Source organism: Lepus europaeus, chromosome 5, assembly GCF_033115175.1.
Source record: "Lepus europaeus isolate LE1 chromosome 5, mLepTim1.pri, whole genome shotgun sequence".
NCBI classification, from domain to species: domain Eukaryota; kingdom Metazoa; phylum Chordata; class Mammalia; order Lagomorpha; family Leporidae; genus Lepus; species Lepus europaeus.
Window position 1 is genome coordinate 119,867,478 of NC_084831.1, and position 27,948 is coordinate 119,895,425.

General features: G+C 47.2%; 1 protein-coding gene across 13 annotated transcripts; it reads right to left on the reverse strand.

Moving 5' to 3' along the window:
- Positions 1–172: 172 nt before the first annotated feature.
- On the reverse strand, positions 173–27,948 carry TPM3 (tropomyosin 3). 13 transcript variants are annotated; one of them, XM_062192319.1, is made up of 10 exons: positions 27,835–27,948; positions 27,142–27,267; positions 16,389–16,522; positions 13,261–13,378; positions 13,076–13,146; positions 12,435–12,510; positions 10,789–10,851; positions 10,542–10,611; positions 9,456–9,534; positions 829–918 (listed from the first exon to the last, which is right to left on the reverse strand). In XM_062192319.1, exons 1-10 carry the CDS (start codon positions 27,946–27,948, stop codon positions 915–917), a joined length of 855 nt encoding a protein of 284 aa, XP_062048303.1. In that variant the 3' UTR covers positions 829–914. The 13 variants fall into 13 exon arrangements, with proteins under 13 accessions (XP_062048302.1, XP_062048301.1, XP_062048309.1 ...); XM_062192318.1 differs by lacking the exons at positions 9,456–9,534; positions 12,435–12,510 and adding an exon at positions 11,815–11,890 and having other exon boundaries at positions 173–918; XM_062192317.1 differs by lacking the exon at positions 9,456–9,534 and having other exon boundaries at positions 173–918.

A 27,948-nucleotide genomic window follows, 5' to 3' on the forward strand; every position in this document is an offset into this window, starting at 1 on the left:
AATTTTCTTTCTCTCAAGGAGGCAGGAAAAGCAGTGAAGAGATCACCTCAACCTAAGAGGCACATGATCCATTCTGCAAGCTGTTGGGAAGGGGCAGAGGTGGGGCAAAAAATTGGTCTCAGAGGTCTTACCATTTTAATTTGGTCACTTCTGATGAATGAAAAAACAAAACAAAACAAAACAGAAAAAAAAAAAAAAAAAACAGTGTCCAAAGATACCTTAAAGCTGTAAACCTGAACAGCGTGAGGGGTTTTTGTTTTTGGCCAACTCCTCCCAGAATCACCTTTCTGGTTTGGCTGATGCTTTGTACAGAGCAGTGAGGTTCCCCACAGAGGAGTCTTTCCTGGGCTCTGTCTGGCGCCCAGTAAGGCAGGCCCAACACCTCTTGCCCTGCTCTGTGGACAGGGCACTATGCATTAAGCTGAAAAGTTACCTTCAAAAAGTAAGAAAAGGATTAGATTGCTCCTTCAGAGTGTGGAATTACTTGGAATGTTTTACAAAATGGTCACTACAACAACAAAAAAGGTAATTACAAAATGTGTACATCACAACATGCTTTTAAAGACACTCTGCATTGTGCTCACATTCCCTTAAATGTTGTTCCCAAAGTGCTCAGCCTCTAGTCCCACTGGAATCTCTGGGAAGAGGCAGAGACAGTTTGGTGAAAAAGACATGGGGGCGGGGTCTCAGGACAGAGGAGGTGGGTGGCAAAAGGAGAAAGCAGCCTTCCAGTTAAAAGATCAGCCCTCAGTTTAGAGGTCAGCTCCGGGCAGGCTGGCCTCAGGTGGAGTCGGGGTCAGAGGGAGGAGCAGCGGCAGGGCGGGACTGGGGTGCTCTACATCTCGTTCAGGTCAAGCAGAGTCTGGTCCAGCATCCTTTGTGTACAGAGGTGCTCCTCTTTGGTGCATTTCAGTTTATCTAATGGGGATAAAGGAGAGAAATTATAAACGGTGAATCTCAAGGTCTGCCTACTCTAAGACTTTTTCCAGTTGCAGGGAAGATGCAGGTTAATAAAGCAGCTGCCTTCTCGGACACAGAAGTGAGCTATCACATCACTGGGTTTTGCAGGGCCTCTGGCTTGCCTACTAAGTGGCAAGTGTTGCTGTACTTCCTGGGGGAGGGAGCTGGGGACCTCAGTCAACCATTTCCTCTCCCTCCCACACCCAACCACACTTTCCGCTTTCAGTCACTGAAGAAGCAGGCCTTCATAACATCGTTGCCCATGCTTAAGGGCTTTGCCCACAGGACAGCACTTACTTGCAATGGCTCACTGGAGTTTGATCATTGCAAACAAGAGATGGCCATTTCTATCAGTATAAACAACATAATCTAAACTTGAGAAGGGGTACAGGAAGGTCCTCAGGTTCTACACTGTCTCTCCAAAAAGGAGAGAGGAAGTAAAAGAATAGGAGGGATAAAGCAACAGTCCTCATAGCGAAGTCATAGAATTTTTAAAGAAAACAAAGGCAAGAAATATTACCCAAACATATTCTTGTAAGCAAATTCCCGAGATTTTTGCAAAGCTATTGTCCAGAACTAGCCTATGACAGTTAGTTGCAACTAAATGTAAAACCAGGAAAAGGAGTCAAAGGGGAAGACATCAGGTGGAAGGAAATCCAGCAGCTGACCACCACAGAGCATCTCGCCTGCCTAGCGAGCAGGGCTCTCTGAGTGCGCCAGGGAGGTGAAGGGAAAACACTCAGAGAAGGCGACAGCAATGCAAACCCCCATTCACAGCCCACACCCTCTTTCCCTTCCCTTTTTTCCACCCAGTCAAAAAGGCCCATCCCTCGGCCTGCAGATGAAGCAGCTACAATATCTTGCCAAGTCAGTCCTTTTATTGTTAGAAAACAGCCATGCAAGGGAACACATCCTACAGTCACAAGTGCAAGAGCAGCAATTAAGGGTGGAAAACAAAATTCTCCCAAGAGTTTTCACTGTACTCTTTCAGCCCCTCCCGCTGTCACCCATAACCTCTTGTAAAAGGATTGAAATACAGCATTAACTATACAGCTTTCACAGTGCTGTGAGGAGATCAACAACATTCTAACTGCCCCACTTAAAAAGCAATTGCTTGGGCCAAATTATAAGAAGTGTAAGAAAGACAATCAGCGTTTGGCTGGGGTCCAGGTCAGTGGTGTGAGCAGTAAGCTCGGTTTAATGGGCATCAGGGAGCCCAGCCCGTCAGTCACAGAGATCATGCAGCGTTAGCTTCAGCTCATTAGAAAGCAGGCGGTTTCGCTCAAGTTGGCTGTAGAGACGCTCTGCAGCAGCGACGGAGAGAAGGGAAAACAAGAAAAGGAGAGGAGAAAGAGGAGGAGAAAGAGAAAAAGGGAAGGTTAGTAGAGTACCAGAAATAACTGTGGAGTCTCTCAACTAGCTGGCATACGGAGCATGCATCTGTAATGCAGGACAGACGCAGGATTCAGACAGAGGGCAGTAGCAGTCGGTCAGCTGGTGGAACGACTGGCAGAAGAATAAAATGAGAAACTCAGACTGGTAAGTTGGCAAGACAACATTTTAAAGGAGGGGGAGAAGCAATTAAAATAAAACCTCCTTCCCAGTATTTGTATTTTCTTCCCTGGGCTGAGAAACTGAAACAAATGAAAAGGGGCAAAGGAAGGGCTCCAGTCGGCTTGGAAGAAATACATTCACAATAATCAGAGGTTCAAAGAAACTGATGTGAGCAGTTGAACATTTTTCTGTAAAAGCATTCAACACAGCATTATGAAGGACAGATTGGGATAAAAAGTCCCATACTCATTTAATCCTACACTCCCCCTCATGATTTATTTATTTGAGAGACAGAAAAGGGGAAAGAAAGTACTTCTATCCACTGGTTCACTCCTAAAAAGCCTGCAATGGATGGGGCTGGGCCAGGCCAAGGCCAAGAGCTGAGAACTCAGTCAACATCTCCCACATGGGCATGTGGGCAGCAGGAACCTAACCACGGAAGCCATCACTGCAGCTTCCCAGTGTTCATTATTTGCAAGAAGCTGCAATCACGAACTGGAGCCAGAAGTTGAGCGCAGGCACTCTGACAAGGCATGCAAGTGTCGCAACTGGCATCCTTACTGCTGGGCCAAATACCTGCCCAATCCTACAGTTTCTAATACTTCTCATTGCGATGGTATATGATAGATCCTCCTAAGTGGCTTATCCAATCAATATTCAATTTCTCCTTCTTTACTAAAAGAACCCAAACCTGTTTGGGTCAACAGAGTGAACTACCCTGGGGCCAGCGTTGTGGCATAGCATAAAAGCTGCTGCCTGCAGCTCCCGAATTCTGCACGGCACTAGTTTGAGTCCTGGCTGCTCCACTTCTGATCTAGCTCCCTGCTAATGTGCCTGAGAAAGCAGAAGTTGGCCCAAGTGCTTGGGCCCTGCTACCCATGTAGAGACCTAGATGGAGTTTCAGGTTCCTGACAGCCTGGCCCAGCCCTGGCTATTGGGGTCATTTGAGGAGTTCACTAGTGGATTGAAGATCTCACTCTCTGTAACTCTGCCTTTCAAATAAATAAGTTAAAAAACAACAACAACAACAACAAAAAAAACACTACCCTGTTTTTCAAATTGCCTTGCAGTGAGGGGCCATTATATGATCCAGTTCCAACAAATGAGATGTAGGAAGAGAGTCAGATGGGGGCTTCTGGAAAAACTTTGGGGAACATGAAAATGATGACTAGAGCTTAAGAGAAAAGGCCAGGAGAATCCCAGAAACCCCAGCTACAAGAGATCACAGCTGCTCATGGCTAAACTTCTGTGATTAAAAAAATAAAAAATACAAGCCTGTATTTATTTAAAATTACTGCTGTGCTGTTTCTTATACACAAAAGCATTCCTGACACAAGCAGTTACCTGCTGAAGTCTACTGGCTCTATCGGGATTTTCTACTTGCAGCACACCTTAGGGAATGGGGTAGAATTCAAATCTAGCTGAACAGCCCAATGATACTAGTTTGGAGACAGGAAAGCCAAAGTCCCTCCCAGTGTCAGCATCTGAAGGTCACAAATACTTTCTCCGGATCTCAATATGAAAAAGACACTTTCCTGTCCTATCTGTGGGCACTGCTCAGATGGCCTTGGCTTTGGAGCAGAGGTTTTCCCAGTTCCACCAGAAAGCTGGAGGCCAGAATGGTTCCAATAGTATTTGCTACCTTATGTTTATTATCAAAACAGAAAGTATGTAGGTACAGAAAGCCTGGGAGGACTGCCATAAATAACAATTGTACTAAAAAACAGCATTAGAATTAATTAAAAAAAAAAAAACTTATTTATTTGAAAGGCTGAGTGACAAGGAAAGAGGAAAGACAGAAGAGGATGTTTCATCCGCTGTGCACTCCCCTAAATGGCTGCAATGCCTAGGGCTATTCCAGGTTGAAGCCAGGAGCCCAGAATTCCATCTAGGTCTCCCGTGTGGGTGACAGGGGCTGAAGTACCTGGGCCACTACCCGCTGTGTTCCTAGGTGTATTAGCAGGGAGCTGGTTCAAAAGTAGAGCAGCCAGCACTCATATGGGATACCTGGCATCACAAGCAGTGGCTTAACCCCCTCTGCACCACAACTCTGGCTCCAGGGTGTTTTTTAAATTGTACCTCCTATGTAATCAGTGGTTCTCAATAGGGGTAGAACTGTCCCTCTCCTTCCTCCAAGGAAGAATCTGGAAATGTGCGGGGCCATTAATGTGCAGGACTGTTCTGTACATCTAAGACTTGTCCTACCCGGAATGACAAAAGCTCACCACTGACAACAAATTCTAGTCTATAAAGCGCCATGAGGCCTAGAACTGGACCTGCCTTACTCGCTGCAGCATCCTTGACAAATGGGAGACATTCAAATTTGTGAACTCTCGCACTTCATGTACACCCTGAACTTAGAGGGTTTTTAAATCCAAATTAGTTTATGTAATTCCCACTCCTATCTTGGGAAAGAAGAGTATAATCAGGGTCTTATCCCTCAGGATAGTCTGGTCAGTGAGGATTTTTTCATTTATGGAAGAAATTCACACACACAGAAGGAATGGGAGCATTTTATTGCCTGATTAGATCCTAGAAGGCAGAGTTCCCTATGAGGTCAGAACAACGCAGTTGCTTTCTCACCTTGAACTTAGCTTCCAGACTGTTATCTGCAGTAACTAAAAGCACAACATCAGATACTAACTCCTTAAAGCCCTTAGTTCCTTGATAACAGCAAAACAAAACAAAAAAAAGGACAAGGCAAGGGTGGGCACTGTGGTGGAGCTAAACTGGGACACCCACATCCCATATAGGAGTGCCAGTTCAAGTTCTGGCTACTTTGCTTCTGATCCAGCTTCTTGCTAATGCATGCTTAGGCCCCTGCCACCTTCGGAAGGACATTCAGGTGGAGCTCCAGACTTGTGCCTTAGTCCTGGCCCGGCCCTCGCTGTTGTAAGCATTTGGGAACGAACCAGAGGATGGAAGATCTCTGTCACTCTGCCTTTCAAGTAAATGAAAATACACTAAAAATGCAAATATTTTTTTAAAAGGATAAGGCAGAGAGTCCATTTGACTCAACGTTTCTTTTAGCCATGGTCAGTTGATTAGGGAACAATCCCACTGAGCTGGGGCGCATTTGATCAATATCATGTGACAGGAAGAGATGGAGTGGGGTTGAGGTAAGGCTGCCCAGCGTCGCAGGTTCAGTTCTACCCTACAGATAACCAGCCATGTTTTCTGTTCTTCATATCAACAAAGGTAACAAGAGAGGGAAGAATGAATTCCAACACATTAGCCTATGGGCCTGAGAAATTAAGAGCAGGGAAAAAGTTAAAGGGCCAAGTTCTTTGCTGTGTTGCTTGATTGCATCCCCATAGTTCGTACAGTCTCAAGTAACACAGGACAGCTACTGAAGGATGCAGACCAAGGGTACTAACACCCAGCCCACGGGGCCGTGAGGCCTGCGGAATCAATTGGTCTGGCCCTGCTAAGGCAACCGCAGGCAGGACATGAAATTCAATGAATACACAGCAGGCTGATTTTTAAGTTGATAATTTTGCATAGCCCGAGAATGATGTTAAAATATCCAAACAGCCCTTGGCAGAAAAAAGGTTCCACATCTCTGATGTATACCGTTAAATAAAAGCATGAGCTCAGCACTGCACATTTCACTCTGCTACCCTGGACTGGCACTCACTCTTTTCTATTCTCTTTACTTCATTCCTTTTGAAAAAGCCTTTGTCCATCCAAAGCCCAATCCTTCTGCCTAGCATGCTTAAGGTCTAGAACTGTACTGTCCAATCACTGACAGGAAGGGGTGGTGGGGTGGGTATTTGGCACTGCAGTTTAAGATGTTGCTTGGGTTGAGTCAGCTCTGCTTCCTGCTGATGCACACCCTGGGGGACAGCAGGTGATGGCAAGTGCTGGGGTGTCATGTTAGAGACCAGGACTGAGTTTCAGCTACCAGCTCCGGCCGTTGTGGCCATTTGGAGAGCGAATCAGTGGATGGAAGACTTTCTCTCTTTCTCTCTGCCTCTGCCACTCCATAACTCTGCCTTTCAAATCAATCAATCAATCTTTGGGAAAAAAAAAAAAAACAACAACAACAACACCTAACTCAGTATTTCCTAAAGTGTGGCATATTATTTCCTAGTAATGTGTGTGCAGCAGCATATGTAATACACAGTAGTGGTATGTACTCAGGCAGCGTACCTGTAAAACTTTATTAGCTGTATCGATTTGAATGTGCCTTAGGAAAAACACCAGCACATCAAACTTTTGATTTCAAAATAGAATTATGCAGAATAAGAATAAATCAAATTTGAAAACAAGAGTAGATGTGAAGAAATCAATAATGTAGGCAGCATGCAAATATGGCAAAAACCATCAAAAATGGTATGCAAATGACTAAAATTTGGGAACCATCATCGTAGTGAATCACTCCGGTAATCTGCTCCCCTTCCCACACAAGCTTAACTTAGCTGCCAAATTAATTCTTCTTATATGGTATTCAGATCATAACATATGCCTGGTTCAAAACCTCTAGTGGCAAGCTTGTCACCAATCAAAATTAAAACTCCCCAGTCTGATTTTAGAACATACCTCTGTGCCCTACTCTGTTTAAATCTACCTTTATAGGAGCAGGCACTGTGGTGCAGCAGGTTAAGCCACTGTTTTAGACACTTGCATCCCATAATCAAGTTTCAGTTCTAGTTCCAGCTACTCTGCTTCTGATCCAGCACCCTAAATGTGCCTGGGAATCAGTGCACGATGGCTCGAGTACTTGAGTTCCTGCCACTCACGGGAGAGAGACCTGGATGAAGTTACCAGCTCCTGGCTTTAGCCTGGAAGCTGAAGGAATAAACCAACAGATGCAAAATCTCTTTCTGCCTTTCAAATAAATAAATATATCTCTGAATCTATCTTTATAGCTATTGTGTTTTTTCCCATCTCAATCTGTGCCTTTATCATTTTGTTTCTCTTTAACCAGAATGCTTAATATGCAGTACCCCTCAACCTCACTCTGTTTATCAAAAATGTAATCCTTTGGAGCCCAATGATAAAGAAGAAGCAAGTTTTAGTACCTATCTTACGAGTATCTACTATCTGTATTCTTCCAGAAGTCTTTCCTAATCACCCTTACTGGACTCAATCTCTTCTCTCTCCTTACTTCCATAACACTTTATTCTTTGTGGCACTCATCAGAATGTCTTTAGCTTTTTGTATGTTGTTCTTTCTCCTTCTAGATTCTGAGCAATGGTAGGAGTAGGGATGGTGCTCCCATCTTTATTGCTTTTCTCATTTTAATTTACTTGTCCATTTATTGCTCCTACACCCAGAAGATTTCAGTAAGTGTCAGCTGATAAATCCATTTGTACCATAATCTCAACCAGGAACATAATCTGAACCAGGAACAATTCCACTAGCAGAAAGTAATGTATGTAATGAAGCCGTACCTGCATGTACACACTATTTGAAATACTGCATAATTGGTTGTTTCATTTTTCCAGTAATACTTTATCTTGGCTTCTATCCCACCAGCACATACTAGCAGGCAAATGGTAGTAAGCGTCAAATATGTAAAAAAGCATTGTGGATTCTGTCCATTATGTACTTTTCAGAGATTTGGGGTGGCACAATTGGTCCATTTTAGCAATAAGGTGTATGGATGGATGGTCAGGGTGTTTTGAGGTTGTGCAAGGCTGGAGAACATGTACCATGAGCCACTTCAAAGGCCTGTCAGTCTCACTAGATCAAAGGAAGCTAACCTGAAGAGAGAATGGACACATTCCAGGCCAGGACCATTTGAGTCAGGAAGTAAAAAGACTAGACAATTTCACTCAGCTAATTCCTACTCTAAGGAACCTCTACTAGTTCACCACTCTGATAGATTCAGCTCAGTTGAGTTTAAATGCCAAGAAAAAATAGACACACACAAAAGTGGCTTTGATTTTAAGTCAGAGGAGGGGGAGTCTACAACAGCTGTTTTCCACATCATACCCCCAGAGCTCCTTTTTAGGGACAGCAGCAGCTTTGTCAGTGACACCAATCAGAGTGGCATGTGGCTTCCAGTAGCTCAACATTTTAATTTGGGTTGGGGTAGAAGAGAATACATAAGTTGCTTTGTGTCCCCCAAATCCTAAGGCCTTGGGGACCAGCCAGGCTGACCCAAATGGAATCCAGAGCGAGAGTGGGGCGTTGGGTTCCCCGAGGAAAGGGGGCAGATCCAGAACAGAGCAGTAACGGTGATAGTTATCTGTGTGAAAAAGTAAGGATACTCTAGGTGAGAAGGACTCGCATCAATCGAGATAGCAATCTGAGAGAGAGGAAGAGGTGCAAAAAAGGAAGAGGTGGCAGCAGGAATGCTAAAAAAGAGCCAGCTACTACAGCCTGAGACATTTGGCTTCTTTACAGGGTTAGTGGGAAAGATACATGAAAGAGGCAGATTAGCGTCAAGATCAGGGGTCCACAGCAAACAGATGAAGTCCCCAACAACTCTTTTTGGTGCTGTTTACCACTTGGCTTGCTTCAGAGACTGAGCTTGATTCCTAGGGGAACTGGATATTTCCCCATCTGGAGTATTTTCCCTGAACTGTAATATCAGGGCACAAATCAAATACACTCAGGAGACCTGAATTTTGTTACGATTTGCTAAGACCCCAGGTCACGGCTCTCCAGGCCTGACTGCCTTAGTTAGATGAACTTTACCTTTAGCAACGTATCCCCTGAGATCAGATTTGTGAAACAAATAGAAAAATCACAATGTAATCAACTGTGAGTACACAGTATGAAAATTACCCATAGATCCAGGTTCTACGACTGACCCAAGATTAAACTGCCTCCCCAGCTTCTGCCAAACAAAGTAACCAGCACCAATGTTTTCAGATAAGGGCAGAGCTTCTAGTTTCCAAAGGACAAAACCAAAGCACACTACGCAGAGCCTATACCCGCTCCCTCCCACAAGCCAAGATCCCAGCCCCACTCTGCTGTCAGATAGTTACATAGAGGTCATGTCATTGAGGGCGTGGTCCAGCTCCTCGCTAATGGCCTTGTACTTCAGTTTCTGGGCATAGAGCTCATCTGGACAGGCACAGGAACCACAGGTAGGAATGAGGGGGTACAGTGAAAGGTATCAGAGCAGGTGAAGAGAGGGAATCAGAGATTAGGAAAAATGTGACCACGGGTCTTATATCAGAAAACATCTATCCTGGCAGCTGTGACTAGCCACTTTCAGATCCACTGTCCCCGAGGACCAAGTGCACTTCCTGATGCCTTTATCTGATTGCAGTAAGGGTTGAGAACCCGGCCCAGTCGTGAGTAGGAATTTCTGTTACCAAAGACACTCGAGGATACCACTCCCACCCCCCAACTAGCCCAATTCCTAGCCACGATAACACTGAACAGAAACAGAACAGGGAAAAGGCAGACATTCACAGACACTTCTCTGCCTACCACTCTTCTCTGACCACTCTTCATGGCCCTTTTGCTCCAAAGGCTGCCTCCTCAAACTCCTCCAAAGAACATCCTGCTACTGAGAGCACACCTCAGGGTTCCCAAGGCAAAGGGTACTTTCCCTTGTCGGGCTAGACAGCTGCCAAATTGCAAGGATGGGAAGCAGTGACAAAGCCCCTGGCACTGCTAAGCTCCAAGACGTGGTTATTCCAGAGCTTCATCTCTTGGGACACACCCACACGTGAGTAGGGAACGGGATTGCCAAAAGTAGTCATGGGGAGGGGCAGGAACTTTTGTCACCTGAAATCAGGGCTTCAATATTTATTTCAATATGTATTTCAGTATATATATTTCAATACACAGACTAAAGATTTAAGACACTCTACTAAGTTGGAGGTAAAGGCAACCATTACGTTTCCTCAGAAGGAAGGAGGCAAATTCTAGAATATTAGGTAAAGTCTTTTTAAAAGAAAAAATTCAATGTAAAAATTCAATTCTAGGATTGACCCATTTTACCTAGTCATGGCAAAGGATGGGCACCTGATATATGCCAAGTGACTACCAATTAATTAATGGTTATCGGGCAAGGGCTTCCTCTACATTTCTCTACTTTAACCCTTTCCCAGGCTCCATACCTTCCAAATCATCAATTGTCTTTTCCAGCTTGGCTACCGATCTCTCAGCAAATTCAGCACGGGTCTCTGCCTGGGGGAAATATGGAACCGATCAGAATTAGGTGAACGAGACAAAGAGAAGGATCTCAACTTCTTCTACGCTCAACTTCTAGAACTTTCAGAGCCCTGGCTAGCCAGTCTAAATCCACATTAACGCCTGATACAGCTCTGAATGTCTTGGTCCTTCCCTAAAATGCCCTCAGCTTACCTCCTTGAGTTTATCAGTGAGAATCTTTATTTCTTCCTCATATTTGTCCTCTTTTTGAGAGTACTGTAAAAGAAAAAGAAAAATTTCAGAGTAGAAATTAGTCACAGAGACAATGTTCCCCCCTCCCTACCTTTACTCCTACATTAAGTATCTTCTTGGACTTAATGTGCTGAGTGGTCCAAGAAAGAGTAAGGCCCAGTTTGGGACATTAGGGTCCTTAAAATCCAATAGCCTATACATTTACCTCCACCATACCCTCAGGTTAAAAGCCTCCAGGAACTTTATTTTTAAAATGGACCTAAGCTCTGATCTTATTCAGATCAACCCAAGGTGGTGTTTTTCCTTTCTGCTGTTTAGGACTGAAACACGCCCACATGATAATAAAGAGAAGGCATCTGTCCTGATTGCTCATTAGGTCTCAGAGCTGCTTCTGTTGCCCATCTGTCTGCTAGAAAGACCTGATCTCTGCCTTTTGGCACAGCAGCAGGAGCCTAAGGAGCCCCTGACTTTAGGCACCCGAGACCACATAGCTATTTTTAACAGAAGCAATCAAAGTGTGCAAGGATCAGCAATAAACCCAGGCATCTGGGTAAGTATAGGTGCGTAGGAAAAAGACATTTTCTGAGGCAAGTCTATGGCATTATGGTTAAGATGCCGCTTAGGATGCCACATCCCATACTGGAGTATCTGGGTTTGAGTCCTGACTCTGCTCCTGATTCCAGCTTCCTGCTACTGTGCACCCTGGCAGGCAGCAGACAATGGATCACATACTTAAGTTTCTGCCACTCAGGAAGGACTGGGTCGAATTCCTAGCTAACAGTTTTTGCCTGGCCCAGCCCCGGCTATTATGGACACTTGTGCAGTGAACCAGTGGGTAGGAGATCTTTCTGTCTTTCAAATAAATAAAATTCAGGGAGGGGGGCATTCTTATTAGATTCTATAAGGAAGGGGTATTTCCAGTCTTTCAGCAAGGGCAGGGCTGGGCCCAGGCCCCAAAGCCTGTCACCTTCACAAACCAGCCCCTACCTTCTCCGCCTGAGCCTCAAGAGACTTGAGGTTGTTGGTGACATTCTTCAGCTCCTCCTCCAGCTCAGAACACTTACTGTGAATATTTTAAATACCACAGGAGAGGAAAGGGGAAGAGGAAGAGAATAAAAAAAAAAGGGAGAGAGACACACAGAGGTGAATTGAACCTATATGTAGAGAGAGTTGGAAGGTACACTGGGGAAGAGAAGTTCCCAGGTAACCTGAGCAAGCATCAACCCTCCTCCCTCTGCCACAGGACAGGTCAGGAGCTGGACTCTCCTGAGTTCAGAATGTTTGGATACTAACAAAGAAAGAATGCTTGAGAGAAATCACTACCAGGAACAAGTCGTACCTGCTACCTGGGGTGGAGGTGGGAACAAATGCCCAACCCAAACAGTCCCCCAAATCACCCAAGGGAAGGAGACACCCTGTGGAGAGGCAGTGGAGGAACTAGGAAAGAGATGAAAGATGCCAAGGACGTGGAACAGAATGGAGCATTCGATGGAGAGGTGAGAAAACACTCAACAATTCAACCAGTGGAGGGGAGGCAGCTGCAAAACAAAACCAAACCAGACCAAACCACACCATCATGTAACCTCTCTGCATGTAATGGTTAGTACCTTTTCCTCAGCAGCACTCAGACACTTCAGGTTCTGGTCCATCAGTCTGATCTGCTCATCCATCTCTCGGCAACGGCTGTTAGTGATAGTCACGGGGGGGTGGCACAAGCCCGGTTGTGGGAGGGAAAAAGGTCAAAAAGGAACACAGCAAGAAAACAAGCAGCAAAACGGAAAAAAAAAATTTTTTTTCAAAAAATGGGAAGAAAACACTACGATGGTCATGATATGTCATGTCTGGGAGGGGGATGCCAGGGAAGCACAAATATATATGCATCAGCGCTGACTTTGTTATACAAGGCCCAGAGGTGCCAAGAGGGGAGCAGTCAGAATCTCCAGGTCGATGGACTGGGTAGGGTCTTCCAGTTAACTGTATACCATCTATTAGCCTTTATTTTCCCTTAATTTGTAAGCTCTCCCGACAAGAAAAAAGCAAGCCTCATTTGACACCTGTCACTACTCAAGTGAAGAGGGGAAGGAAACCCAAAGCCATTCTCAGACTCTGAAACAAGTGTGCCAGCTGGCTCCCTCTGCAGGGCCCTGTTTAACAAGGTTGAAGGAATGCTAGTTTATTCATATTAGTGCCCAAGCCAAGGGGGAAGAGACAAGACAGTACCACAAGATTTGGGGAGCAAGATACTCACGACTCTGCCAGCTCAGCTCGTTCCTCTGTGCGTTCCAAGTCTCCTTCAATAATCACCAATTTACGAGCCACCTACAGGAAGAGATCAAGGTACAGCTCAGTAAGGCAAAGAAGCCATTTCTGCCACAGTTCTCTGAAGAAGGCTGATGTCACCGCAGAAAGAGGGACAAACAGAAGGTGCCTTACTTCTTCATACTTCCTGTCTGCCTCTTCTGCAATGTGCTTAGCTTCTTTGAGTTGGATTTCCTGGAGTTCCATCTTTTCTTCATCTTTTAAAGCCCGGTTTTCAATAACCTTCATACCTCTGCCAGAAACAGGACAAAAGCAGCACCGACAGAGTTTAATTATTTCTTTCAAAGCTTTTCCTGGGAGGCTGGAATTGAGGGATAGCGAGTAAAGCTGCTACCATCCCATATGGGTGCCAGTTCAAGTCCCGGCTGCTCCACTTCTGATCCAGCTCCCTGCTAATGCGCCTGGGAAAGCAGCAGAAGACTGTCCCAAGTACTTGGGAGATCCAGATGAAGCTCCTGGTTCCTCGCCTCAGCCTGCCCCAGCCCTGGCCGTTGCAGCCTTTTGGGAGTAACCAGTGACAGAAGATTAATCTGTCTCTCCTTCTCTCTAATTCTGCCATTCAAATAAATAAATCTTAAGGGGAGGCAGCAGGAAGTGTGAGTCCACCATTATTTAAGAAAAAAAAATTTCCTGGGGCTAGGGGGTGCAGTGGGTTGGGCTGTTGTTTGGTCTCTGCTGCTGATCCAGCTCCCTGCTAATGCACAGCCAGGGAAAGCAGACAACAACTCAAGGACTTGGACCCCTACCACCTATGTGGGAGACCAGGATGGAGTTCTGGGCTCTTGGTTTTGGCCTGGTTTAACCCCGAATATTGAGGGTATTTTGGGGAGTAACCAATGGATGCAAGATCTTTTTCTCTGTCACTCTGCATTTCAAATAATTTAAAAAATAAAATTTTTCCTTATAAAAATAATACATCTTTAAAAAGATTTATTTATGGCTGGCGCCACGGCTCACTAGGCTAATCCTCCGCCTTGCGGCGCCGGCACACCGGGTTCTAGACCCAGTCGGGGCGCCGGATTCTGTCTCGGTTGCCCCTCTTCCAGGCCAGCTCTCTGCTGTGGCCCGGGAGTGCAGTGGAGGATGGCCCAAGTCTTTGGGCCCTGCACCCCATGGGAGACCAGGATAGGCACCTGGCTCCTGCCATCGGATCAGCATGGTGCGCCGGCTGCAGCGCGCCAGCCGCGGCAGCCATTGGAGGGTGAACCAACAGCAAAGGAAGACCTTTCTCTCTGTCTCTCTCTCACTGTCTACTCTGCCTGTCAAAAAAAAAAAAAAAAAAAAAAAAAAGATTTATTTATTTATTTGTAAGGCAGAGGGAGAGAGAGAGAGAGAGAGAGAGAGAGAGAGAGGTCTTTCATACACTGGTTCACTCCCCAAATGGCCGCAACAGCGAGAGCTGCACCAATTTAAAGCCAGAAGCCAGGAGTCTACTTTGGGTCTCCCACGTGGGTGCAGGGGCCCAAGCACTTGGGCCATCCTCTACTGCTTTCCCAGGCCATAGCAGAGAGCTGGATTGGAAGTGGAGCAGCTGGGACTCCAACCGGTCTCATATGGAATGCTGGCATTGTGGGTAGCAGTGTTACTTGCAAAGCCACAGCACCAGTCCCTACATGTTTATTAAGAAAGGAAGTATGGTATGAGTGGATACCAAAAGGGCATAAAGGAAAAAGTATAAGTCTCCCTGCTCACGTTAGAATGGTTCCATCAGAGATAACCTCGTTCTCAATAATTCTTCTAGAAATTTTTTATGAAGATATATGTAAAAAAAAAAAAAAAAATCCCAACTTGCACAAAGCAATTACAACACAGATTGGGGGCCAGCACTGTAGCATAGCAAGTAAAGCTGCCACCTGAGACACCAGCATCCCATGTGGGCACCAGTTAGAATCCTGGCTGCTCCACTTCCAATCCAGCTCCCTGCTGATGCTCCTGGGAAAGCAGAAGATGGCCCAGGTGCTTGGGTCCCTGCACACACATGGGAGACCTGGAAGAAGTTCCTGGCTCCTGGCTTCAGACTGGCCCAGCCCCAGCTGTTGCGGCCACTTGGGGAATGAGCCAGCGGATGGAAGACCTCTGTCCCTCCCTCTCTCTGTGACTCTGCCCTGCAAATAAATAAAATAATCTTTAACAAACAGATTGCTGGCTCTACCTCCAGACTTTCAGATTCTGTAGATCAAAGGCAGGAGGAGCCAGGGCTGTGTGTTGTGGTATAGCAAGTTAAGCAGCCACCTGCAATCTCATATGGGAGCCAGTTTGATTCCTGGCTACTCCACTTTCGATCCAGCTCCCTGCTAATGGCCTGGGAAAGCAGCGAAGGATGGCCCAAATGCTTGGGCCCCTGTACCCACATGGGAGACCTGGAAAAAGTTCCTGGCTCCCAGCTTTGGTCTAGCTGAACCCCAGCTATTGAAGCCATTTGAGGAATGAACCAGTGGATGGAAGATCTCTCTGTCTCTCCCTCCCTCTATTTTTTCAATAGAGGTTACTGGAGCTGGTGTTGTGGTGCAAGCAGGTTAAGCCACAGCTTGTAACATCTGCATCCCATACTGGAGTGCCACTTAAAATCCCAGCTGCTCCGCTTCCAATCCAGTTCCCAGCTAATGAGCCTGAGAGGGAGCAGAAGATGGCCCCAGAGCTTGGGCCCTGCCACTCATATGTGAGGCCCAGATGGAGTTCCTGGCTCCTGGTTTCAGCCTGGTCCAGACCTGGCTGTTGTGGGCATATGGGGAGTGAAGCATGGGATAGAAGATCTATCACTCTGGGGCCAGTGCTGTGGAGCAGCAGGTTAAAACCCTGGCCTGCAGTGCTGGCATCCCATATGGGTACCAGTTTGAGTCCTGGATGCTCCACTTCCAATCCAGCTCCCTGCTAATGGGCTGGAAAATCAGTGGAGGATGGCCCAAGTCCTTGGGGCCCTGTACCCACATGAGAAACCCAGAAGAGGCTCCTGGCTCCTGCCTTCAGAATGGTTCAGCTCCAGCTGTTGCAGCCATTTGGGGACTGATCCAATGGATAAAAGACCTTTCTCTCTCTAACTCTTTCAAATAAATAAAATAAATCTTTATATTTAAAAAAAAGATTTATCATTCTGCCTTTCAAATAAATAAATAAATAAATAAATCTTTAAAAAAAATAGGTTACTATTTCAAAAACAAAACAAAAACAGATCTATAAGGAGATCTTGACCAAAGATATTATGAACTTTCAAAACCTTCATTCCAGCAGGGTCCCCTACAAACCTCTCACTCTCATCAGCAGCTTTTTCTGCTTCTTCCAACTTTTGTAGGGCAGTGGCCAGGCGCTCCTGAGCACGATCCAGCTCCTCTTCCACCAACTGGATCCTGCGGTTCAAGGAAGCCACCTCAGCCTCAGCCTGTGTTCAAATGAAAGAATGGAAAAGGGAATCAGAGACATGGTGAAAAGAATTAGTTATCACAGTAAGACTGGAGTTGACTGACACAAAGAGGCCAGAACCTAGCAGATTAGAAACTCAGACGCTAAGAAACCCAGCGGATCTCATTATATATGTGTATTTCCTCCCTTCCCCATCAACCAACTCCCAGATGTTCCACAGGAAGCATGTTTTAAAACTCAGTTCCCTGTGCAGACCAGTGACATTACCAACTGCTTCTGGACTCAGCTCAAATTCCTGAACAGAAGGCGTCAGCAAAGGTAGCCTGTGAAGGGCTCCTTCTGCTTGAGCTGTGGCCTGGAGGTGTGTCTCACCCTCAACACCTTTGTTCCAAGTGACTCATAAAGGGGAAAAATAAATAAGCAAGGCGTCTTTAAAGAGGAAATCTTGGGTTATCTATTAATTTGTTACTTAACTCAAGTGGCCAACCCTGATCAATTTACCCTAATTACATCTGGAACACAACTAGCCAAGAGAATGTCTTCCAGAATAGCCGGCCAGACTGGAAAGCAGAAGAACGGAATGTTGGGATATCTACCCCCATCCCTTGAACCTGTTCCCTCATCCCCTTAAACTGACGAGGAGCTGCTGCAGGTTAAACTTCTCTGCTTTGATATGACAAGAACCACGTGGGGCAGAAGGGAGCGTTTCTACCAATCCAACCACTATTCCTGCGAACTTCTCCACCATGTCCTTTCCACACCTCTAGCCATCCCTGCAGCATCACCCCCCAGTTACAGCTATGGCAACCCTCTCCTGGCAGCCATCCCACAACAAAGCACAGGCTAGAATCCAAGAAATGCATGCTGCCTCCCCGCCAGTGGAATAAGAAACAAGGAACAGAGGCGGCAGTGCACACCCAGCCACACTCTCATGGCAGAAACGCCTCCCTCCTCAGACCCAGCCTTTACGGTGGCAGGTATGCTGACTGCCACAACCACACAAGAATGTAATCTGCCCTGCACACCGCCCAGTTCAGATGCTTATCCAGGTGCCTGGTAAACACGATCTCTCTTCTACAGCCCAGATTGTGCCTGAATTCTATTACCCTGATTTCCTCCTAGCAGGCAGCAGTAGGGGCAGCTGTAGAAATCTGGGCCATCAGCCCCTATGGGGAAGGATATGGCCCAGAAGACTCCTGTTAACAGTCAGGATTGGCACAAAATTTTCCACATATAAACATATGAGAGTTCGAGAGACTAGGAAGGGAGGGTGGGGAGCTGGGGCTACATTCTAACCACCAGACTACTGAAAAAGAAAACGGAGATGGCTACATAAGCTGAAATAACTAAGAGACCACTCCTGTCTCTAACTATACCATTCAAACCAGCACGGAGATGGTATGCTCTGGCTCTTTCAGGAAAACAGATGTCCCCACGACGACACACATCTCTCCTCACAAACCCAACAAGGCCAGCCAGTCCAGATCAAGCCGGGCTATCAGGCAGGGCACTAGCAAATGGCCAGTACAACAACTCACCCTCTTCGGATGCCTAGAACTAAGCAGCAAAAAAAATGCAAGCGGGTTTGGAAGAAGCTCCTGAAATGTAAGGTCCCAACCCGGCTCACCAGCAGTTATCCAAACCTGAGCTAACAGGCTATGGGGGTGGGGGTGGGGGTGTACAGTCTCCACAACAACAAGATGCCTTGGGTGGTTTTTCCCACAAATCAGGATGTGCAACAGAATTCTTAGCAAAGCTGAAGAGAGAGGAGGAGAAAATACATCTCAGTGCCCACGAGAGCATGAAAAGGCCTGTGTCAGAGAGCAGGGCCCAAGACAGGAATCCCAGCAAAGGTTCCGCAGACCCCAAGGCAGGGGGCGGGGAGCCCAAGATGTTGCTGTTCTCTTTTTTTCTCCTCCCCCAGAGGATCAGTTCTCTTTACAAAAAAACAAAAGCTTGTAAAATCAAGACCTGATGTGCTGTTTAAAGGAATAAGGAAGACAACCTGCCTTTTCCTTCAAGTCAGAGCCTTTCAGGTGAATAACCAAGCACCAGAGTTTGAATAGGATTCCGTGGCTCAGTCTGGGCCAGAGAAATAGTCAGCCCTGCGCTTTCCCCGTCAGCTCAGGTTGTAGCTCGCCAGCCCGGGTGCGGCTGTGGCCTTTCAGATGGCTCCTCTCGCAGAGGACATACTCTGAGGTCTGACCCTTCAGATAATAATAGGATTCTCCACTGCCCAGAGGGCAAAGATCCCAGCGGTGGGAGTGGAATGCAACAGCAACTTCAGAAGACGCCTGACAACAGCTTCAGCTATGAAATGTTTGGTTTCAACGCTACCATCCTCCATTCCAAACATGCCCAGGGTACATCATACCTTTCCAGGCAAGAAACTTGACATGACCATGGTGCTCAGGGGCAGAATGGGGCCACGGGCAGAAGGGGATTAGCCTACATCTGGCAATCTGCCATGCTGGGGTTCCTCTTTTTAGACAGAAAAGATGAAACTGAAAGGAGAAAGACTATGAGAAGAATTGGGCTTGACCCTGAGCCTAAAGGACTGCACCTACCCACAGAGACTCCGTGTCCTTGGGCAATTTAAATTCTACCAGGAGGCAGGCAGGCTGGAAGGAAGGGAACAGAGAGCTATCGGCCCCAAAGTCAACAAAGGTGGAGCCTAAGTGAGGCACTAGGAGCAAAGGGCTGTTTGCCTCTCCTGTGAGTGTGTGCTCCTTGCAGGGGGCGGGGCGCCGCAGAAAAGCAAATCCAAACCAAAGGAAGGTGATAAAGCCTGCTGCTTAGGCCACCAGACCCCACCAAGTAGGAGAGAACCACCCAAGAGTAAAACATTCTAGCCCCGTCTAGAGATTAAGAATCTGAGATTAAGGCCAGAATCAAAACTGTTGTTCAATGCTCACTCCCTTTCCCCACCCCCTCCAAAAAAAGAGCTCAGTTCATTCCTTCCTTCAAGTTTTTTAGAAAAGGGGAAAACACACACACACACACACCAGGGAAGTTAAGAGGTTAAAAACACATAAGGGGTGAACTGTACACTTAAAAGAGGTTACAATTATACATTTTGTTCTGCATATTTTTTATCACCACCACCACAAAAAAACAGATAAGAAAAAAAAAAAAACTGCATTTAAACTTTATGTTGCAGCCCAGTGTTGCAGGTGCAGCAAGTTGAAGCGGCCACCTCTAACTTTGCAAATCAGAGCACAGGTTTGGGTCCTGCCTGCTGTGCTACAGATCCAGCTCCCTGGTACTACTGTACCTGAGAAAAGCAACGAGGATGACCCAAGTAATTGGGCCCTGCCGCCCACATGGGGGACCAGATGGATTTCTGGGCTACTGGCTTCAGCCTGGCCCCCACATGGGCCATGGGGCCATTTGTAAAGTGAACCAGCAGATTCAAGATCCCCCCTCCCACCCCCATCACTCTTACAAATAAATAATTTTCAAAATATCATATTGCCATCTGTTTAATTTTAGCCAGAAGTACAAAGGAAACAAAACTGAAAGTGGGTTTGACAGGGTACTACATTATAAAAGGTCGATGTCTAGGCCCAAAGCAGAAGTGGGATCCCAGCACAACATTTAAATAGTGTCTTAGCTTTGGACTCATCCAGCTTCCCAACAGGGGTGGCTTGGATGTTATACAAAGTAACCAGAGAAATAATTGACAATCCCATGAGATACCATCAGGGAGTGCTGAGCTTCCTGCTCCAGAGGAGGGAGGGATTGCAAACCCCACATTCCAGAATGCCCTAAGAGGATAAGGAGCAGACCAAGCACCCCGCCCCTTCCCACGCCCCTTTCCCATGGTGTCTCCTCCTCACTAGAGCACAAAGTCAAAAGCTTAGGCACCCAGGAGCTACTGGTTTCACACATATTTAACTACCACCCCACTTCCCCATTCTGAAGACTTCCTTACTAGGGCTCAGCTCAGTAAGCAAATTTGGCAGCCTCTGAATGAAGGAGCAGCTTAGGAAAACACCTGAGGCTGCTGGCTCCACTATCAGTCACCACCGTGGGTGAGTGGGTGGGTGGGGAACAGCATCCACCTGAGATTACTCTAGGATGCCATATTATAATATTGAGCCCAAGACTCCACAGCTCAATACGTGGCCAGCTCCTTCAGCCATCCTGTCTCCCGCGTGGGGAATAGGTAGTCTCCAGAACAAAGGAGATGAGGAAGTGTCACTAGTCAGTCACCCAGCCAGTCCACCTCACTTGAACTGATAATTAGGAGTTGCTGGCAAACTGACAAGAGACAAATCTACCTAGAAAACGGTGAAGGAAGACAGCAGGCTCCCAGCACCCCCAGGCCCAGTTATAAAACTGAGTACTCTAAAGTCTGCAAGTAACAACCTGAAGGGCAACTGCCCCATCCTTTTCCCACCCTCTCCTCCCCATCAATACATTTCAGTCACTCCCCAAAGGAGCAGCAACCCCCACACACACCCCGCAAAGCACCAAGGGAAAAAAGAACAAAGAACACCAGTAAACCACAAGAGTTCTTTCATCAGATCTTCAAATTTTGGCAATGGTTACTTTACTCTCAAAATCCTCCAAGACCAAAGCCTCAACTCAGGAGATCAGCTCCACCCACTAGACTTCGTCCTAGACCTTGGAAAATAAATGGCTTACTAAAATTAGTCAACCACTTCTAAACAGAAAGTGGTTTCAAGAAATCTCAAGAATCATCATTCATTCCACCAACATTCTATGTTCCAACTTTCAGTTGAACAAATATTTGATGAACTGAAAGAAGAAAGCCAGTGTACCGGGCAATGGAGAAATATCAGAGGAACATCACTATGGTCGCCCAGAACTCATTATTCTCTATCTGCATCCACCACATTGGCCAGGTCAATCCGAAACCTCGATTCTGGCACGCCAGCTGACGGTCTGCCGCACACTGGCTTATCAGCTCTGCTTGGAAGATACATCCTTAACTAGTTCAGCTTGCACTGATCACACTTCAGCGATACAGGCTTGAATCTGGCCGAAGTTCCTGCCGTCCAGGTCATCCTGAATAAGGCCAGGCAAGTCTGGCTGCCTCCCACATTTGCACGCCTCTTCGCCCCGACCGGGAAAGTGGGTGTTAACAGTCGCAAGATCTCCCGGTGAAGAGGAAAGGGTCGCAGGCCGGAGGATGGAGGCCGGTGCTGTGGCCTCAAGCTCGTCAAGGGAGGGGGAGCACCGCGCTTCCTCTTAGCCGACTGCTGCCTCACTTCCTGAGCAGGAGGAGGGGAGCGGAAAAGCAGGCAGCAGGCCAGGCCGGGGGCTTTCCGGCAGTTCCCACCCCAGCCGTCCACCCTTTCACAGAAGGTTCAGCCCTGCCCCTCCCAGATCACAGAAGCACCCACCCACTCTCTAAACCCCACTCTCTAACCTCTCGGGCCGGAAACCTCAAGCCAGAGCAAAGTCCCCCCACCCTTCATGAGAAAGTGGGGGAGGGAGAAGCCGTTGAGCACCTCCCCCGGCCGCGCCCGGCTGCGAGGCACTGAATGAATGAGCCAGGAGAGAGGAGGAGGAAAATCACTCCCCAGGTCCGATGAGGCTCGATGCCTTCAAAGGTCAAGCCTGCCTGCTCGCCCAAGCACCCAGTCCCCTCCTCGCCCGCTCGCTGTCCCTTCCAGAGCGGAGCCCCACCCATCCTCTAAGCTGCAACTCCATCTCCGAGCCTCCCCGACCGCAGGGGACCACGCTCCACAGCAGGGTCCGGCTCCCTCTCCAGGGCCACCCCTCCCTCAGGAGCCTCGCCCTCTCCGTACCTGCTCTCGGGCCCGCCTTTCTCCCTCCACTTCCCGCTGAAGGCGCTCGGCCCTCTCCTCTGCGTCATCCGCCTGCTGCTGCAGAACCTGGATCTTGCGCTTCACCGCCTCGATGGTGGTGATCCCGGCCATGGTGCCCACCCAGCTGCTCCTCGCGCTCCGGCTCCTGCCTCCTCCGCTCGGCGCTGCAGCCGCTTCTCACCCCTACTTCCGCCTGCTCCTCCCTGAAATACCGGAACTCACCCACCCGCCCGGATGTGACGCCACCACCGCGGAGCCCTCCCACCGCCAGGCAGGCGGGAAGGCCTTCGACTGGAGGAGAGTCGCGGCCGGAGCGAGGGGCGGGGCCTCCTGGTTGCCCTAGGCGACGGCGACGGCCTTTCCTCCGGCCAGTAAAGGGGGGCGGGGCTGGGAAGAGGGAGGGCTACCATGGTAACGGGGAGGCGCGTCACTGGCCTCTCCTGCCAGGCGAGCTGCCCACGGTGGTCGGTTCAGTACTGGGCTGCCCTTAACCTCCCGCAGGTGACCCCTCTTCCCTCCAATGCCTACCCACCACCGCCTACCCACTAGGGTACCCCGTATCCTCTCTACGGAATAAACATTCTGCTTCTGCTTCCTCCCAACTCACCACAGACTGCAGAAGTAGTTTGTAAGGAGAGCCTAAAAGACTTTCCAAGCCTTGCCTTCAAAAGAGCCCCCTCCAGCCTCCTGTCAAAGTCTGCTCAGGTAGGTTCTGTCCCATCTCTTTGAAGTCACTGAATGGAACTTTCAAGATGGAAGAGATGGGCAAGTTGGCAAAGTTCTCATTCTATTTGTCATCAGCTATGGACTTAAGTGTGCTATTTAGAACACCAGTCTTTCCCTGTCACATTTGAGTGCCAATATGCACCACCAACTAACCAACCTGCCATCCCCTTCACACCTTGCAGGGATTCATGGCTTGGAATTTAACCTTCACTTAGAATCCATCTTGTGGATAATGATGGGAGATGTCCTTTTAGGAAGGAATCCTCTATTACAGACCACTGCTACCAGGTCCTTTGTGCAACAGCAAGACATGAGAACCTAGAAAACCATGCTATGGAACCAGCCTTCGTTCTCTGATATAACTTTCACCAGTTTCACCACCGCTGCTGCTTTAGATACCCTTCCCCCAGGAAACTATTAAAGAGTTGGAAACTGCCCCTTAAGGAGTAGGCATTTGGTGCAGTGACAAAGTCACCACTTGGGACGCCACATCTCGTATCACAGCGCCTTGGTTCAAGTCCTGGCTACTCTGCTGCTGCTGATGGCTCAAGTACTTGGGTCCCTACCACCCATGTGGAAGACCTGCATTGAGTCCTAATCTCCTTGTTTTAGCCTGACCTTAGCCCTGGCTGTTATGGGCATTTGATCCAGGAGATTGAAGATTTCTGTTTCTTTCTCTCTCTTTATCTCCCCCACCTCTGCCTTTCAAATAAAATTTAAAAAAAAAATTCATTGAAAAAAAAGGAAAGCAAACAAACCGCCCCTACAAGTACTGCCTTGAAGGATTTCTGGAAGCACCACAGTAAAGAGACTTGAGAATTTTATCTTTTCTCTTGTTTCTTTGTGTTCCTCCTCCCTTCCCAGTAAGTAATAGTGATCAGCTCTCCTCTGGTACAGCTCTCTTTTCCCCTAGGGAATGATGATACGGAACAGGGTTTAGAATCAAAAATCCTAACCCCTGAAAGGACTAATGTCCTCAGAGTCTGGCCTGAGGATGCCCCTCCAGGGGCTCTGTGTTCCTGTCTCTTTTGGGAAATACTGACCGCTCAGAAGAAACAACTTGGACAGATACTGGCTCAGTAGAGTAACCTGTGCCATTTGATTTCCCACTCCGCAAGCTTTCTCCTACCCCAGGAACTGGGAAGAGAGAGCATGGTTCAGATTCCCAGTAAACTCTACCCTGTAGAAATCTGACCAGAGGGACGGACCAGAAGTGCGATTTTGTCATCTGGGTGCTGACCAGTAGGGGGCACTATTGCATCTCCCTGTGCCCTAGTGAAGAAGCTGACCTCATCCTAGACCAGCCAAAGGGGTGTTGAGAGCACCACTGCATTCCTGAGGTGGCAGATTTGAACAGATAATCTCCTCTTGATCCAGGGAAACAGATGGGCTGGCTCCTGGGAGCCTTTAGGAACATGATGCATAGGCGGCAAGGAGCCAAACAGTATTGTTTTCCTAGTGACAAACAATACAATATACCAACAGGTTTCTGTCTATCCCTGTCCCTTCTCTCCTCATCTCTCCCACCGCCTGTCACTAAAAAAGGGTGTTATGGCTTTGCACCTGACCCAACCAGTGCACTCCTCTTTCCCCGTGTCTCTCTAAACTGCTTCTGATTTCATCATGGATTAACAGGGCCTGATGTGGTTACACAATAATATAAATATACTTACTGTTGCTAAACTGTACACTTAAAGATGCTAAATTGGTAAAATCTACGTGTGTATATTTGCCACAGTTTTAAGTTTGGACTGGCTTTGCCACACCTTCTCCCTTTCTTTTTTAAAGCAGTTCTAGAAAATCCTATACTTTCCAGAAAGGCTTCTCAGATAACCAGAACTTCTGTGTAAATGTACACTTGTTGACTTCGCCCTCACTTCCCATTACAGCTACATGCAGGTAATATGCTCTGTTGACTTCTTCACTAATCTCAAAAACAGAAGCTGAGCCATTAACTCTCTTTGGATTGGACAGGGCAACCTTCCCTCAGCGATGCACATATCATGCTGCTAATGACCCTTGCTTTCTACTCTAATCCTTGCTCCTCCTCCTTATCCAGCATATCTCCCCATTTCTGAAAACACCTCACTTGCCTTCTTTGACCCTTTGGGGTCAGCAAACTTATTCTCTAAATAGCCAAAGAATAAATATTTCTGGTTTTGCAGGTCGCAGGTTCTCTGGCAACTACTGCATTGTAGAGAGAAAGCCAGTAAACAATACTTGAATGACTGAGCATGGTTATGCTCCAATAAAACTCGATTTACAAAACCAGGCTGTGGTGAGAGTTACACCACTGGCGGTCGTGGGCTGACCCCAGATTTGAGGAAAGAAGCTTTTCTTCCTGCTTCCATTTCAAACTTGCCTGATAAAATGTTGCCTACTGGCCACAACCTCCCTGTCCTACTTCTTGTTCTTGTCCATATCTCTGAGGGTACTCCCTTTGAGGGAAAGCCAACAAGGGGAAGAGAGGTGGGACGAGGGTATGTTTAACCCACACTTTATACACTTAAATGGTTTTGTTGGATTCCTGTGTAAACAGGAGGAAACTTCTTTCAAATGAATATACTGAGTAGACCATATCTAGGTGGGCAGAGTGTGTGTGTGTGTGTGTGTGTGTGGACAGCTCAGCATAGACAGAATTCATCCCCAGTAGATTCCTTTCTCTTCCTGATGATAGTGGCACACTGGTTAGAGCCTCTGTCATTCTCCCTCTCCCAAGAGCTCACGTTAGACTTGTTCTCCTTCTTGCTCCTGGAAACATCTCCTCAAGCCCACATCACTAGCTCTTTCAGCCTAAGGACTTCCCCCAGAGAATTGTTACCCAACATCTCATAAAACCCATGAGGAGCCTGACATGGTGCTCATCTGTGAAAACGTCCATCCTCGTGCCCGTACCAGCGAGATCCACCCATCTGTCCCTGGAACCCCGGAGAGGCGACTGAAGCTGGTCACAAGCCCTTGCCCAAGCCCTAAAGGTAGCCTGTATTGTGTTTGTTTGTAATGGTTCCCACAAAGGGAGAATTAATAGTTTTCAGAGTCTGAAACTTTTGGAAACTATACGTTTATATAATCTGTACGTTCAAGTTTGTGTTTCTAATTTCTGGCATCATATATTCAACCTTCACTGCTTCCTGGGTCCTTGGAAGTGGTAGGAACTCAAAGGGAAGATCAGAAACCTCTGGCCCAGAGCCTGCACCTGAGGGTCTGAGAGTATGTGTGAAAGATACACTGTGTTCCTCTAGATATTCTCCAGAAGTAAATGTGATTTTAAATACACTCCTCTTTCCTGTTCACTGTATTTTCCATCAACTGGGACAGTCTCTTGTTGCCGTTAGATTTCTCAGATACTTTTCCTCAAAAACAATTTTCCTATCTAGTCTCTCATTTACCTTTGCGTCAAACTTCAAGGTTGCAGATGAAGGAAAGTAGGTGATTATGAGATAATATGAATGGGAAAAGAGAGTTTATTTCCTTTTCAAATGAGAAGCCACAATGCTCAAGGTCATAGGGTAAGGCCTAGCAGTAATATCTTTCCTCCCTAAGATTCCTGCTTCGTTTCTATTATAACCTATCACTCTGAGGCCCTCTCTGCTCCCCTGTGAACGATGCTTCTGATGGCATCTCACAATGGGCACATGCCCACATTCATCAAGATAAATAAATCCATATAGGGCCAGGGTCAATGTGACCTCCATTTCCCATTGTGAAATCTGAGCTGGCTTTGTCGGGTAGTTGAGAGATGAGAGGTTCCCTATTAATACACATATCTACGTGCCAAGCCTTGGACAAAAAAACAAGAATGTGGCATGGGGGAGGAGATGGGATATGTGATAACTTGGAATCCTCTCCCTTTGTCCAGGTCCTAGAAAAGAGAATTAAACTCCCGGGCTGAGAGCAAGCCAAAAATATGACTTCTGTAGGTCTTTAAGAAAGACAATACATGTTGTGATGAGGGCATATGTGGTTATAGTCAAAACTGTGTGTGAATATATATGTCTGTGTTCTGTGAACTCAGAAGTATGTACTTGTAAACGTTAAAGTGTGTTTGGAATTGAGTCATATTAACATGAAGATCTACGTGTGTAGATTAAACCCATGCCCTAATACTCACGTCAGCTGCTTTCTTCTCTGCCAGCTCCAGTTTCTCCTGGGCATCCTTCAGGGCTTCAGAATACTTGTCCAGCTCATCCTCTGTGCCTTTCAGCTTCTTCTGCATGGCCGCCAGCTCATCTTCCAGCTACAAGAGCCCAGAGAGTCACACACAAAGACCTCCACACACAGCCATACAGGTTCTTGGAGGACACTGAGGGATCTCTGAGCCCCACCTCCATGTTACTGTCTCCAGAATGATCACTTTCTCCCTAGCCACTTGCAGCCCACTACCCCAGGAGTTCAGCCACGGCTCCCCATGTGACGCCATAACCTCTGACCCAAAAAACGCCAAACCATCCTGGGTAAATATCTAAGTGGTGCCTGGGATGCTGTTTAAAAGAAAAGAGACACTACAGGCTAAACTCTTACCTTTTCCTTTAGCAGTTAGGGGTTCTTCCAAAACACGGTCCACATCTACTTAAATCCAGAAGACACACTGTGACGCAGAAGGGGCCACTGACTTTCCCAAGGTCATTTAGGCAGTGTGAGAGGTGGATGCCCTGCATGACCTCTGCCCCTCCAGTGAGCCTAGGGAGTCCCTTCCAATCAAAGCAGGGCCTGGCACCAGTGATCACGCCCAATACCAGGGAAAGACCCTTCCATCCATGGTCATGTTCACCAACAGGTGAGCGAGCCCAACGCCGCTGCCTACCTGTTTACTTCTTTCTTCTGCCTGCTTCTGCTCCGCTTCAGCTTGCTCGGCACGGTCCAGAGCATTCTCCTTGTCCAACTTGAGCATCTGCATCTTTTTCTTTATGGCCTCCAT